The following is a 16,224-nucleotide window of genomic DNA, read 5'->3' on the forward strand; positions in this document are numbered from 1 at the left end:
ACTGTAAAGAAGATAGGAGAGAAATGTTTCCTAAACCTAGGTAACTTTGATGATCGGTGACTTTCATTATAAAAGCCTCCCACATAATTTGGGACTAACTGTCATTCCTGTTCCTGGCAGGATTTTACAGAAATCTCCCTCTGCCTCTCCCTCTCTGTCTCTATCTCCTTTCCTCTACGTCCCTCTCTCTCTCCCCACCTCCCTCTCACCCTCTTCCTCCTCCCCTCCTTCCCTCCCTGCTTTGATTAGGTGATTGCTGGAAAAAAATACTCAAATTAAGACAGAGGTCACCAGCAGGATAGTATAGAAGCTCTGTACTTGAAATGGTTTGTTAATTCTTTGATATCAGCAGAAATAACCTCTTGAAAACTCTCTCTGCAACATTTTTTTTAATTATTTTTATTTGTTTGTATACAACAAAGTCACCCAGATAATGAGTAAGCCCATCTTCCCCAAGGGAGAGCTCTGTTGTAGAGATGAAGAGTTGCTAAGCCTCTTCAGATGGCCAGGAGAGGAATTACAGTGTGTTTCTGGTTACTGAAAACCATAGTCTTACTGTGGTAGGAAGGATGGCCTAGAAGATACAGCACTGGGGCTCAATGCAGATGAGAGCACGGTTTTATTTCTGGTTCGGGTAGGGACAGTCTGTGCAGCTTTCTGCAAATCAGTATATCATGAGCTCTCCATTTCTATCTCTAAAATTAAAATAAATGGAAATAGCATTTTCTCTCTAAAGAAAAAGAGGAAAAGATATCTATGTATGGTTGTGAACAACTTGGCAATGGTGAAGAGTGTCGTAATAAGCAGCTGTATGTATAGCTAACTGTCTGGAGAGAATTTTTTTTTTTTTTTTCCACTCACCTCTTCCATGATGCCCAGCAGAAGATCTCAGAATAGTGGCTTTGTGGAATATTTTGTAGAATTATTATCCTCACAATCCATCCCTGGTTTTCATTCATTTTAAAGCCATGTTGTGGGCAGACTACAAAGGAAGTAGGAGGCATCCCTATTTTATACTGCTCAGTAGTAAAGTCAGTCTCAAAGCCCTGGAGAATCTAAAGCCTTAGGTTATTTTGGTTTAGACCAGCATCATTTAAGTTAGTGATGATGCTGCTTGGGCTTTAAATTAAGAGCATAAAGCCTTGTGGAGTGAGATCAATAGTATCTGGTGTCTAGAGGGACTGAGCCCTTACACTCAGAAGGAATAAAATTTGTTCACTGGTAAAATGAAGAAAGAAAGTACTCCTTGGCTTGTGTGTGCTATGCAACATATCCAAGATAAAAATTAAACTTTCTGGAACATAACTAAGTTAAAGTTTATACCTGATTTTATCCTGGTTTCCTAAGAAAACAAGGCTTATGTATCATGCTGTTCACCTGTCTCTGTGTTCCTTCCTTCCCTCATTAATATTGGACCTCTTGGAAATTTTCAAGCACATATGAAATAGTTTAAGTGTTGCATAAATAGTAAGTTTCTCGCACATTTTGGAATATCTGGGTACAGAGGAAAGACCCAGATTAACATCTATGCTGAAGAATAAGCTGTGTTACAGTATGAACTAGTGAGTTCATTTCATTTGGTCCATCAGTAGAGAGCTACAACTCACATACCAACAAGCCCAGAAGCAGCCACAGCATGTGTTGCCTCTTTTCCAGGCAATATTTGGGAGATACTAAAAGGAGCTGAGCATATTGAGGGTGGGAGCTGGGTATCGCAGACGACGCGTGGAATATAGATGGGATTACGGCATGTTCTTGGGTACACATTCTGAACTTCTCGCTGTAAAACTTGTAGTGTCTTCATCTATTTATAAGGCTTTGAAGCATCTTCTGTTTCAAATGGCATTTAAAGAACCCAGTACCGGATCAATGTAAATGGGATGTTGTTGTCCCATATACATGAAAGAGATATCAGCAGAGAAGTTTTGTGATTGCCAAAAATATAATGGTGACATACCTATTAGAAAGACTATCAACTTATGTATACCAGAGTTATTTATGGAAGAAGCCAAGTATCAGTTGGTAGAGCAGTTCAAAAAATCAGTAGATCATTGTGAGCGTAAAGAGATCTTGTAGCAGTCATTCTTGGGTAAACAATTCCCCCTCCCCCAATCTTATAAAAGTATATGATATGATTTCATAACTATATAATGAAATATAGTAATTTTATAAGTTACATGCAATATGTTTGTAAAAGGTGTTTGATTTCATAACTATATTATAATATATTGCATGTAATTTATAAAATGTGCTGACTAAATTGTTATAAAATGCTTTGTTTAAAGTATATCTGTATTAGATAGACTTAATTTTTATTTTGTCTTTCCTCCTACTACTTTTTCTTTCACTTCTTGTTTATCAAAGGCGATGGTACATCTCAACCTGTTTTCAGCACATTAACGTTCTTCTATTTTCCTTTTATTTTCTTATTTTCTCCTTCTCTACATTCCTACCCTGTGTAGTCTTTTGTATTCTTAAATGTTTCAATCTTTTTTCGGTTTTGTTTGCTCAGTTTTTCTTTCTCTTTTCACCTGCACAGTTACTTATCTGCAAACTAAAACTATTTAAATGTGTCCTTACAGCCTCTTCATTCTAAACATTTCTTTTCCTACAAAAAAAATAAATACGCTGCCAAATCTCTGGTGCCCTCCTTAGCTTGTCACTTGCAGTCTGTATTTAGTAGCTGGATCTTGTTGATACAGTGTGGAGCACATTAGGTGAGATCTATAATCAAAGATGTCTTTTGCTTGTCCAGCAAATACATAGTTAATAGCTGACAGCATTTATGAATATAGACCCAAATGCTCTCTTGCCTTGTATTACTTACACCTGTAGAAAATTACTTTGAAGTCAGTGTGAAACAGTACCATTGTAAGTTTAATTTTATTTTCATTTTGCACTCACTTTATTCTGTGCAGGACTGCAGAATATGTACAAAATCTATATATTTTCTTGGCATTTGTGAGCTTGAAGAAAAAGCAGCCAAATACGTGAATCCATATTAAGTATGGAGACCACAAGCCACAGAGAGGTTGTAAGTGGTTCAGAAAAAGTATGTTTCTGATGAAATTTTTTGTGGCCTGCAATATTTTAGAACTTTTTTTTTTTTTCAGCAGAAGAAATAATAATGAAAAACTGTACCTTCAAAATGACAAAGGGATGTATATGCTTATCTTTATAGGAAAAAAAAAGGGTGGAATTATGAGGTTATTTCTAAGTATGGAGAGTTGCTAATACATTGTCCCTCGTCAAATTGATCGTATCAGTATAGAGTAGTAGTCAGTCCCTTGGAGAGTGGGGGTGGGGAAACTTTATTTCAGGATTAAGGAATTTCAGGTGTAGAAACCTGTGTAACAGTTGTGGAGACATAGCTGCGTCCTTGTCATCCTGTTTGTCGTAATTCTGACAGTCTCTTGCACTTGTATACCAGTATGGTAGTATCACTCCCAAGTCCTAGTTGGGCACCAGTATTTAAATAATTAGAAATAATTAACCATGGGGCTGTATACCCAGGGAGAAGAAAAAAAAATCATCAATATTTATCAAGGATTTGGCGGGTTGGGAGGGTTAAGAGGACAGTTTTGATTCCCTTGCCAGTCAGCAAATCTCAGTTAACAGCAGAGCAGTCTCTTGTGCCACAATTACTCTTGGCGTTATGTCTAACTGCCACTTATATATGTGTTGATCAAATGATTCTTATCAGTTTTAATATGCTGTTTCAGTAGTAAACTAATACTTGCTTTGAATAAGGATAGGTTAGCATATGTGTTGAATTTATTGATTTTTGCAGAGGATGGACTGGACAAAGTTATACTGCAGTCCATCAGCACGCTGTATGTTCTAAAAGGGAATACAGATTATCTACTACCGCTTACATGTTGACAATCTTTTATTATCCTTCTAAAACAAAAGTATTACAAACTGAAATCCTTAAAAGATTTTTTTTCTCTCCGTCTCTCTCTGACTTATTTACTAATGAAACTAATGAAACAAAGTTATATTTTGAGTCATCGTTTATGATAACTGAATCTAAAGGCAGAAACAGTTCACAAACATTTTGCGAATGGTACATGACTGCCTGGAATTACAAGGCTGAAGATCTGCTGGACATTCTCTGCCTTGACGTAGTGTGCTTAGATTCTCTAAAATAGTGAATCCGCATACTAGGAAATAAGGCAAAAAATTAAATACACTGTGTCATCAGGACTAGGTGGCACCCATCTGGCCACTGGAAGGTGGAAGGAGTGTGCATCATTGTCTCCTTTTCCTTTCTTGCAGATTTTCTTCTAAGAATTTTTATTTGGAGCTCTGATGTCTCCCTTAAATCCTAGAGAGTTCAAACTCGCAAAAGAGAAATTTATCAGTTCTTCTGTGTTTGGAAAAAACATTTAAATCCATGATGAACTTATGATGGCCATTGCTTTATCACTTTCAGAGCCCATTTGACTCTTCTGCAATCAAGATATTATGCAGCAAGTGTTTTCCTTCTGAATTGAATGTGTTGTCATATCCTCCCCTGGTGACTGTCCTTGGAGGAAAGAACAAGTGAAATATCTTTAACGTCCAGTGACATAATGCTCCCCATATGAGAACTGTGGGGATTTCCAGTATAAATCCATAGGAATGCTAAGGAGAGGTTTGCTTGGATGCATTTTCCCCAGAAAATCCCCTTTGTAAATACTGACTTTTAAGTCTTTGAGACTGTCCATACAAAAGAGTTGGGCAGTCACAAAGCAGCTTAGGAGTTTTACATTAAAAACCAGATACCGTTCCCCAATGGACTTGGGTCTGTGAAGATAAAGCTTATTACGACACCTGAGAGTTTCCATTTGGCAGTATCTCTAGGGGCTGAACCTAAGCTGTCTTATCTCCTCCTTTACAGCTGTTTAGGTATTTCTGCTTTGATTGATCTGAGAAATAGGGCTCCTTGCATGACAATGGAGGTGCTGTATAATTTTAGTCCCTCTTGTGTTCACTCCAGGTCAGATTCCGAAAGATTTGTGGCTTTCTCCAATTTGACTGTTCACATGGGCTGGAAATTTCAGATGCCAGCAATAGTGTTTCCTGAGAACTAAGACAGACCCTGCCTTGGAGAATCTAACCAGACTTAACTCTTGACTTGCAAAGCCAGTAAATAAAGCCAGTTGTGGAAGTAGAAACATTCCATTTCAGTTTCAACAAGCTACTAGCACAAAGTATTTTCTTAGTCCCTTTCCTACACTTTGGAAGCACCAACTGTCCCTCAGTCTTAGAAACCTGCCAAAGATTGTGGAACTTTTGTTTGCATAAAACCTCTTGACTTCAAGTAAAGATGCAAACAAAAAGTTATAGGGATTTAAGACTCCCTTCACTCGCAAAAAGGCAATACACCTTTAACACTGGTATGTCAAGCACTTAAATGTGAACAGTTGCAAGAATTTTGATTGCTTCTGTGTTGCCAGTATTATTTGCAACATTGCCTAGTTCACCTTCTTTTTTCCCCTTTATAAATTAGATATTCATATATTACTTTAACAATACTTGCATCATTGTTGGCATTGGTAAAGCAGCCTTAACTTGGAGGTTTTGTTTGGTCTGTTTGTTTTTCTTTACTGTAAGTTCTATATTTTCATATCTGAACCTTACATTCATGCAAGGTTTTTTTTTTTAAGCTGCTTCATCTTTTTCTCATTTTAGAAGCTATAGCAGGCAAGGCTGTATTTTGCTTAAAGCCCAGAAAATCTCTGATCTCCCAAATAAAATGTTCCTGAAATAGAGGGGGCTACCCTGAACAGGCTTCTCCATCATTAGTAAGCATATTCATTTGTCCTTTTGCTAATCAAAAACTCCCTGGTCTTACTTCTACTCCATAAACTCCAAGTTCACGGAGTCGTCAATCTAATCCCTATCCCACCTGTAACAATGCCAATTCACTCTCAGGGGAAACAAAAAAAAAAAAAAGAGAAAAAAAATTCCAAACTCATACAAATTGCTTCATTTCTAATGCTTGGACAAGAAAAGTCACTCCTCTCAGATAAAATACCCGTTTTATGTTCTTTCAGACTGCCCTTGTCCTGAGACCGTACCCTCCCTAGGAACAATTATTACTGCACCCAGTTCTTTCAGCCTATAAATGCTGATCTTGAATATAACAATGGTCTCTGATATGCAGACAAAACACAGTTGAACAGTGTCTGCCTCCCCCTTTGGCAAAATGTGCAAAATTCTACAGTGGTCAGAGGGACAGGACTACTGTTCAGCTGGTTCTCTGGCTTCACATCTGTACTGAAAATGACTGCACACGGAGTATATTTTGTTCAGTATATATTACGTGTTGCTCAAACTCCTGACCCACTGGCAAAGCCTAGGTAGCTATGATGGTGAGACACCTGATAAGTTGGGGATTGTCATTATCGCCTTTGTTCAGTGCCACCTATAATACATATACAGACTCTTGCTCAGTAGGAGGAGAGTTAGTGACAATTTCTTGTAGCCTTCTTCTATTTGCCTGCTAACTCTAAATTATTAATTCCTGTCCTTTAAAGAGTAATTTCCCTCTTCCATTTCAAGATGTGGTTTACATATAATTTCTAGTACTGTAAAATTTTAAGTTATAGGATGAATTACAAGAATCTAGTGCAATATAAGGGCAGGAAGAAATAGATCAAAATCTCCAATGTTAATCCATATAGATATGTTATGAACATGTCAGAGACAGCTGATGACAGAGATGAAGAGGAAGTTATGTTGCAGATTATATCAAAAAATTGTCCAAAGATTGTCTTTTTCTAAAGAAGCAGTGTTAAATAGTAAACTTGTTAAATAACATATGATGAGCAAAGATATATGAAGCTTTGGATGCAAAACATGAACAAAACAAACTGATATTTTTAAAAAGTGATTATGACTTAAATGGCAGTACGATAGAAGAACTTCCAGTGTCTACACAGGTATTGGTGAAATTGTGGGAACGCTATAGACTGTTATGGTTTGAGCAATCAAGTTCTTCATGGATATAAAACTGAGATAACAAGGTGGGGTTTGGGTTTCTTAATTTTGCCATCTATTGGAACTTTGGTATTTTAGTCAAAGAATGCAGTGAAGTGATTCGGAAGCGTATAGATGAAGTAGGGCTATGGGAATAAGTAACTGAAATAATGGTCAATATGTAGATTAAAGGTTATTCTATTGTTTGAATCTGTTAGCATTAAAACAAAGCAAGCATGCAAGTCGAGAAACAGAAATAGATCTATAAAAATTACCAGTTATACATGTTTATAATAAAGCATGAGACTAAGAAGAGACTTACTACAGTGAGCAGAAAACTTCAAATTAGTCTCTACAGTGCCATCATAACAGTCTGCAAAGATAGCCCAACAGTTTACACAGCTGATCAGGGCACTGTTAGTGGAGCTTAACAGCTTTTGCAGGCTTTGTACATTTCCTAGGAAAAAAACCCTATTTTTTCAAGGATAATAAAAAAGAAGGTCTTGAAGAGGTTTTACTTTTGAACAGTTGAAGCAGGCCAGAGGGAATAAGAAACTTTCCCATTCTCATTTTGCAGCTGGAGTACTGAGGCACAAAATATTTCATTGATTTGCCTAGGATCACACACAACAGTTGTATTAAGACTAGTAAATAAATTCAGATAATCTTAGTCTAGATTCAGGTCCTTAGGCCATCTTTCTTCTGTAAAATAAATTTTTAAAAATTCTTTAAGGCTTCAGTTAGGTGAAGCATCAAGACTGTTTAAGAGAGGAAAAAATAGGTAACTTCATTTCAATAATGAAGTAATCAAGCTTGTTTTCCCTTTGTTTTCGATTTGGAATTACTTTTGGTGAAGGTGTAATTATAAATTCCTAAGTTTTAATTAATACCTAGATTGTACATGTTAAGGACTTATGTATTAAGAATCCTGAAGTCCATGCTTGTATCCAATAGGACCTTCTTGGAAAATTATTTTGTCACTTTGGATGAGACTTTGATTAATTAAAATTTGATTTACTGCATTCCAGTAATGTGGAATAATGTCCTGATTCTGCAAGTTACTAAAACCCATCATTTCGTGTACTTAAGAATAGATACACACTTAAGTCTTCTTTTGAATTGTTTGAATTGTTTAGTTCATTTGTCTAAATATTCTTAGTATCTTTGATTACTGTGTTAACATGTTTTCTTTCTTCTTTCATGTTTCTCTCTCAATTTGAAAAAAATCAGTATGTTTAGCAGACATTGACAGACCATTTTAATTTAAGCAACCCGATCTCAGTAAATATCTGGTATGTCTAATTTCTAACCAAAATTACAGTCCGTATTGTGTTCAGATCTGTATTTCTGCATAATCATTTAAATTTGGAGCTGTTTTGGAATTGCTAAAATAAAATGTAGCTTAAAAATTACATCAAATCTTTCATTTCCCAGGCACCTTTTTTAATCCCCAAATTTGAAATATTTGAATCCTAAGTTAAAAATAATTCCCATGTGTTCCTTTCTTGATACAACAGTAAGTTTCAGTCTATATAAAAGTAGATTTTGTGTTCAATTTCCAAGGCATTAGACTTCTATAGTAGAACTGCGTAACGTGATTTAAACTTAAATTACGTTTCTTTCCTTCAGAAAGATCAATCTAAGTTCTACCAATAGCCAATATGCTTTCAGCACCTTTCACTGTAGTGTAGATTTTATTTTTTGGATTACAGGTAGGAAGACTTTATTCTTTGAAATGTAGAGGTGTGGAAAAGGAATAATGCAGCTTCAAACAAGCAGGAAATTTGACTAGTACCTAAGAGGAATAATAGAATCCTGGTGCAGTGCTAGCTCAATTCGCTAAGCTTGAACCCTTTTCAGAGTAGGCAATTCAACTGTTACGTATTAAAGAAAGCAATTTTAACAGTAAGAATTAGCAGAAGCTTTTGGATTATAATTGTAATTGGGGTAATTTTGTGAGATTCATTAGCAAGATGATCTCATTTGTACAAATGTAAAACGTATCACTCATGAAGTTCTGTCAGGTTTCCGTTGACCCAGGTGCTTATAATGTGTTAATTTACATCAGGGAAACAGCAGTGTGTGGAAATTGGGCAGCAGATAGGATTTAGTTATTTTTCATTAGCACTTGGACTTTGATAAAGGGGAACAGAAAAGAGCTGCTTGACCTTTCAGTGCTTAAATTATTAAAGAGCAAATAGATTTGAGGTCTAGATGCTTGCAAATCTAATTTGTCTTGTGGAGTAAGGATGAAAAGACATTTTGAGTTTGAAATTGCTCCAGTCAACTTAGTTCTTTCTTTAATGTATCTGAAGATGAATAGATGACAGGAATTTAAAATGTAATATACAAGGAGTACTGCATGTAGTATAACTAACATGAATTTACCAGAGGAAAAGGAGCATTTTAATGACAGAATTGTTTCTAAAATATTTACAATCTTTAGCTTTAATCACTGAGTGAAAAATGAAAAGAATCCTCATTTCAACCAGTACTGAAACAGGTCATATTACCTTGTCTGGTCTGAGGTCCCTCTTATGTTCAGTCCTGCTGCAATAACAAAGGTAACAATACTGTCCTGAAGGCAACAGCCAAATAACTTGGTTTACTATCCATCATGCTTTCGTGAAACTGAGGGATTCTTATCTTTGCTGCGGTATTAGGCAAGTGTATCCAGCTTCACTACCTTGCAAGAACAGATGTTTACATAACCTTCTACTTTTTTCCCAATACTCCATTTAAATGCGCAAATGGTATTTATTGTAGATTCACTGTAAATTAGTAGTTAGAGGAGGCAACACGCTCTCTTCAAAGTAGCTTGGAATCCCAGTTCTAAGCAACTGTGTTTTGTTCTAGAAAATTAACTGCTAAAATCATGTCAAACATTGATTTGGAAGAGAAAAAACAAGATTGTAATGTAAATAATTCATGGCTAGTTTTTACAGATCAGTTCTTATAGGGTCAAAGAAAGGTTGCCATGTATTGACCTTCATTTACTACTCAGCATGGAATTAATCAACTACTGAAAATCTTTCTGCTAGATGTGTAGACTTTGTTGCACAGAGCTGCAAAATGTATAGACAGTGGCCTTCAAGTGGACCCTCAAGACATTTGTTTGTCTCTCTGTCTGTACCAAACTTAAACATGGTTAGATTTCTGTGTGGGGTTCAGCATCAGATTAAAACATCTAAATGTAGGTGTCCACTTGTAGATGTCTACATGTGAGCTGAGTATTTAGTTATTAGTCAGGGGAGCCTAGAAAGCGATTAAGTTGACCCAAAAGTAGACACCTCCTCGCTGGTCAGGTCTTTAAGATCTGTTGCCTGTACTTAGTAGCTCTCCAGTGACTGTAACGGGAGTTTACGGATGTATAGACATCTTCATGAAGACACTTAAATTTAAGTGTCTTAACATTAAACTAAATCTCTACCGTGGTGAAAATCTAAATCAGGCAGAAGAAGAGGTATTAAGCATTCTCAGTGTTAACTTTCTGGGCATTTTCTGTGAGCATAGGAAGTGCAGCATCTCCTACGGGAGATGCTAGATCTTAAAAACATAGTGAATGGGGTCTTTTGCACATGATCAGTAGGTCTAGTGAAAAAACAGTAAGATGGCCAAGAGAATTGGCGTTCTTCTGCCTCTTGGTGATACTCAGCTATGAAGGCTCTGCAGACCTAGCATCATACTGTCATAGTATCATGAAGTCATAGAATGATTTGGGTTGGAAGGGACCTTTAAAGATCATCTAGTCCAACGCCCCTGCCATGGGTAGGGACATTTTTCACTAGATCAGGTTGCTCAAAGCCCCATCCAACCTGACATTGAACAGTTCCACTGATGGGGCATCATTCAAGCACACAGCATTATCTAAACATGCAAAGGCAGCTCGAGTGTAGAAGCTGTATGTTAGTCTGGTTGTGCACTGAGTCAGTAAGGCTCCAGAGAGTGTGCAAGAGCTGGAGAGCTCTATGGCACAGCTCAGAGCAGCTTGAGTCTAGCAGAGCCCCAGCAGGTGCAGGGGCTCACTGGCTATGAGCTGGCTTGGTGACTGCACAAAGTCATCTCTTTTATTTCTAAACCAGATTTGCCTTCAGAAGGGGAATAGCCATAGCTGTGCAGTGATATGACTAAGCCAGTAAGCCCTGTTGGGTCCAGACTGAGACCTGCAGAGGCCCAGCCCAAGTGTCCCTGTACTTTGGGCAGAGTCTTCTGTAAACATAATAATCTACCTACAGATGGCAGAGTGGGAACAACATGTCAGAAGACTGTATGGCTATTTCATCTTTAAGAAACATACCCTACCCAGAGATTGCTGCTTTTTATGAATTATCAACTTGAAAGATCATAAATTGTTATTAGATGTAGATATGTGCAAAAATGTGGACACATTGCCGCTTTAACATCAGTTACCTATACTGACTTGCTTACCGGGATTCAAGATTCCAGGAGACAAATAATGATGAAGAATCACTGGTCCCCAGTGAAGCAATAAACTTGCAAGCCAGTCCTCTTTAGAGACATGGACTTCCCACTTCACAAATTTGAAAGCACTGACTCAGGCTTTTACAGCAACTGCAAGGGTATAATGATTACACTGTTTGCATATACAGCAGAAATCACAATTTCTTTGTTCCTGCTTGAATGTCCATAGCACCTTTACAGTGGAGAGGGATGGACTGTTCCCTGTAGGTCCCAGTACAGCAAAAAATGCAAGTGCAAACTGAATTGCTTTGCAGAATGCAGAAACACTTAAAAATATGATTATCTCTAAGATATGGAAAAGTGCTTTGCTGAGTGAGAATAACTTCCATCAAAAAGTGTTTTATTCTTGCTCAGTAACAGCCAAAATGCCACCAAAATTTTAAAAGACTGTAATTTACTCTATGTGTGCTTTTATAAATAGTTATAATGTCAACAGTTAAGCAAATACTATTCCCCGTCTCTTTGTAGTTTATTTCTTCATTTTTATCTTACTACTTACTTCATTTCGTTTAGACAAGATAAACAGGTTAGAGAATGGAATCTATAGCTTTATACTTGCTTCCGTGGACAAAATAATACTTAATTCTACATTTTAGCACTAATCAAGCAAGGTTTTTCTGTACAAGAGTTCGAACAAGAAAGTGTTCTGTGCATTTGCTATGTGAAAAGCTGTGATGTGTACGGCTAATTTTGTTTTTCCAAAACAAAATGAATTTGTTTGAAAGCATGAATCTGTTCCACAAATTCGTACACCTAAATACCAAAATGACACTTTCTTCCCGTGTCCTTTGCTTTTAACAGTTCTTTTTTTCCATAAATACTGGTATGCTATTATGGTTTCAGAATGAGTTGACTGCCCGAGTCTTAAAATAACCAGTGTGTTTCTTTTGTTCTTTCCTTTCTACACTCTTAGTGTCTATCAAATAGTTGTTGAAGAAGAACGCCCACGGAGGACCAAAAAGACAACTGAAATCCTGAAGTGCTACCCAGTGCCCATTCATTTCCAGAATGCCTCGCTTTTGAATTCCCAGTACTACTTTGCTGCAGAGTTCCCAGCCAATGGTTTACAAGCTGCTCAGCCTTTTACAATTGGTGATAACAAAACCTACAGTGGTTTCTGGAACACTCCCCTTCTTCCTCATAAGAGCTACAGCATCTATTTCCAAGCTGCTAGCAGAGCCAATGGGGTAAGTCTTATGACAGGTGTGGTTTTATACAGTATTTGTGTGTAAATAGATGATTGGCACCAACTAGCAAGATGCCCAATTTTGTTGCTAATGAGCAAATGAAGTAACCGTGAAATTTAACACACTGAGTTTAAAAAATAACAGTTTTCCTAACACAATATTGCTTAATGATTAAAGGTTACAGGAAAGAGGAGGGGAAAACACATTTTGTCAATAGTGAGTAAGCAAAGTAGTGCGTTACCATTCTGTCTTATTACCTAAAAGCTGTCCAATGAGTGTGTTTGGCTTTTTTTCTTTCTTTTTTTTTTTTTTGTTTTTCTTTTCTTGCTTTGAAGAGGACAGTGTTGTGATTTCTTTTGTTAACTTTAAGCCAAACTTGATTGTGGATTTTAGCACATCTGTCTTGGCCTGTCCAGTCCCATTACCTTAGTTTGTAATGTCTTGAACTCCCATTTTCTCATTTGGTTGCCCTGACTGAATTAGAAACCGCTTTTTTCCCCCCTTTCTGCAAACAGTAAAAGAAAAATAAGTAGATGGAACTGAAATGAAAAGTGTGTAAAAAGGTCTTCGCAGATCATGTTTCATCAGACTAATTCTTCCTGGAATTGTTTTTCATTTCCTGGACAGACCTATCCAGAGCCCTTCAATTCTTGATAAGCTTTGGCTGTCTGTGCTGACAGCCTGGAAATGTTTTCTGCCAGAAACCATAATGGTCCCTCTTTCACAGTGCACTGACAGTGCAGAAATGTGAAACACCATTGATTATTTTTTCTTTCTAAAATTGTCTAGCATGATGCCTCGAACTATACTATCTGTAAGAAAAAGAAAAATCTCCCAAGGTCATTATGTTGCCAAAGTAAAAAAGCTGAACACTTGCCTGTTCTCTTGTGAATATCTTTCACATCTTTTCTACTTTTAGAGGAATCTTAAGTTAAATGTTTATGTACCATACCCAAGCAGTGTTTGTCCATATTATGAAAGCACATTGGAATTGCTTAATAAGCAGTTAAATATGTAACGAGGCACATTAAATGAACACTTCTCTGACATTTTATCAGTACTTTTAAGAATAGAATCACGGATGACTTTCTTTGCTTAGAAACACAAGATGTGACCTTTTTCCTTTTTATTTGACACAGGAAACCAAAATTGACTGCGTCAGGGTAGCCACAAAAGGTATGTTCATATTATGTCATATAGTCTGTATTTCAGCTTGCTGACCTTTCCTTCACGTGGTCTTTGCAAACTTCCAGAAATGTTTATATTGCTAAAAGGCATCACTAAACTCATTACAGAATTTTAAATGATTCATTTGCGTCTCTAGCTGAGATTTAGGAAGTTTGTTTGTTTGTTTGTTTTTAATAATAAACATATTACTCATTTTTAGTTGTCTACTTGAACACAGGATTTTCACAATATATTCTGTGGGTTTTTATATGATCTCACAATAAATATTTTGGACACTTATATATATAGTAGAGTTGCAAAATTGCCAATTGCATAGTGCATACTAGCTGCTTATACATCCGTAGTGAAAAATTACCCCTTACTTGTAAGCAATTATCTTATCTTAATTGCTTTATAAAAGAAAAGTGGAGAAATCATGTTCTTCATTTTCATGGTACAGATCAGCTATATTTATTGGACTGTCAGCACATGACACTACAATTTGTGAGACAAGTTTGTATAATTGAGACAGTGCTAGCTATAGGTTTGATCCCCAAACAGGGAAAGATAAACATGCTGCTGATATATTTTACTTTGGAGGCTAGGATCTGCCTGTGATTATCTTTGTAGTCTCAGCTTTTTAGTACCTCTAGCTGGTGGCAACTTCAAAGCCTGAAAAAGAAGCGATGGGATAGTATGATTATTTGGAGATTGTAATAGAGGAAAAGGAAAGAAAGTACTGCTGTGAGTAGGAACAGGTAATGCCACCTTGCGGTTTGGGCCCCCGGTAAGAGTATGAAACAAAACCTACTTCGTCCCTATACCACTGTTCCTTGTGGGAGATCGTGCATGTCTCATAGTGACTATCCCTAACGTAACTGATTCCATCATGATTTCCTTTACATGTGGACTTCACAATTCCACCACCACCACTAAATCTAAATAGGATGGATGAGAATCTCATTACTTAAAAGTAACAGAAATGTTAGCATACAGTTGCCTCTGTTGAAAGGCTGGATCCTCCCTAATGTGACAAATATGTTTTTTATGGCTCTTTGAACTGGTTCTTGTTTTTTTTTCCCAAACCAAAGGAAGTAGTTTTAATTCTAATTTACTAACTGACTGCTTACTAAACCATAGAAAACTTTCAAATATCTAAACTACAACCCAATAAAAAAATCGATGAGAGATTAATTCCATATTCAAGTGGAAACCTGTGTTGTTGTTTTCCGGTAGCTTCAGTGATACCAGGAGTGGAATATATTGCCTCAGAAATCATAATAGGTGGTTAGAGAATCGATTTTAAATTATTTGAAGATTTGTATTCCTAATCACTAATGGATGTTCAACTATTTCAATTACTTGACTGACTGAAAAATCTTACTCTCTCATTTGAGAAGCAAGAGTAACTTTATGGATTGGAATAGCTCCCATAGCAACAAGCTACTTTGAGCTAACCCATTCGGCAATGGAGATGTGAGAAATGCAGCTTTTATTTTAAACAAATCTCCATACATTTCTGTTTTGAAATCATGTTTCAGAATTCTTCGTAATACCTTTGTGAAGCCTGTAAAATAATGTGAGGGGTTGTTGTGAGGACTTTGAAACCGGAGGTGTCCTCAATGGCATTTATAGTCCCTAGTGCAAATCTTTCTTGGTGGGCTTCTGGAAAGCACTGATTTACATGCTTATAAACTGAATATCTGTATTATATTTTTAAACTATATTAATTTTTAAAAATAAAATGGAGAGCAAGAAATATTTTAATATTATATTAATCATACCTGTCACTACAGATTTTTTCCCTTTAGATCTAACAGAGATACTTGAGAGAAAAACAGACTTCTGTGCCCTCTTTGGACTTCCCACATATGGACTAGAAAAAATAGCATAAATGCTTAATGTCTGTAGGTCAGAAGTCACCACACCTGCCTTGGGGCAAGACAGAAAATTGTCCTCTCCCATTCACTTCCCCTTCTGTCCACACACCCCCAAACAGCTTAGTACAACATCCACATTGCCTGTACCCCAGGAAACAAAGGCTGCTCTGAGTGCTGTGCCTGATCTCTTACAGACACGCACGATTTTCCACTGAGTTTTGTGACTACAGTATAGCTACTAGACAGTAAGCTACTTAAGCTCTCTCATGTGTTCGTTGTGTCCATCTATTTATTACAGTGCTTCTTACAAATAAGGTTGCGAATGCTCTCCAGTACAACATCTAGTTTTGGTATACTAATATCATTTCTGAAATGTTTGTATTCTGGGCTTCTGTTATCTTTAAAAGTTCAAGTTTGGTGGGTTTTAAAGCTAAAAGGAAGTGCTTTAGGCCATTCATGTATAAAACTGGTACAATCTTCTTTTAAATTAAGGTCTGATCCTGAAAATACGTATAGCCTTGTGTAGGCCATTGGAGTTAGTA

General features: G+C 36.7%; 1 protein-coding gene across 10 annotated transcripts in view; it reads left to right on the plus strand.

Moving 5' to 3' along the window:
- The window catches only part of PTPRM (protein tyrosine phosphatase receptor type M), a 492,832-nt gene that overhangs the window by 292,672 nt on the left and 183,936 nt on the right, over positions 1–16,224 (plus strand). For all 10 annotated transcript variants that reach the window (XM_076329941.1, XM_076329942.1, XM_076329946.1 and 7 more), the window contains exons 12-13: positions 12,362–12,635; positions 13,775–13,811. In XM_076329941.1, coding sequence (XP_076186056.1) covers positions 12,362–12,635; positions 13,775–13,811 — 311 coding nt within the window. The remainder of the gene's footprint in view (positions 1–12,361; positions 12,636–13,774; positions 13,812–16,224) is intronic.

Source organism: Aptenodytes patagonicus, chromosome 2 (genome assembly GCF_965638725.1).
Source record: "Aptenodytes patagonicus chromosome 2, bAptPat1.pri.cur, whole genome shotgun sequence".
NCBI lineage: Eukaryota > Metazoa > Chordata > Aves > Sphenisciformes > Spheniscidae > Aptenodytes > Aptenodytes patagonicus.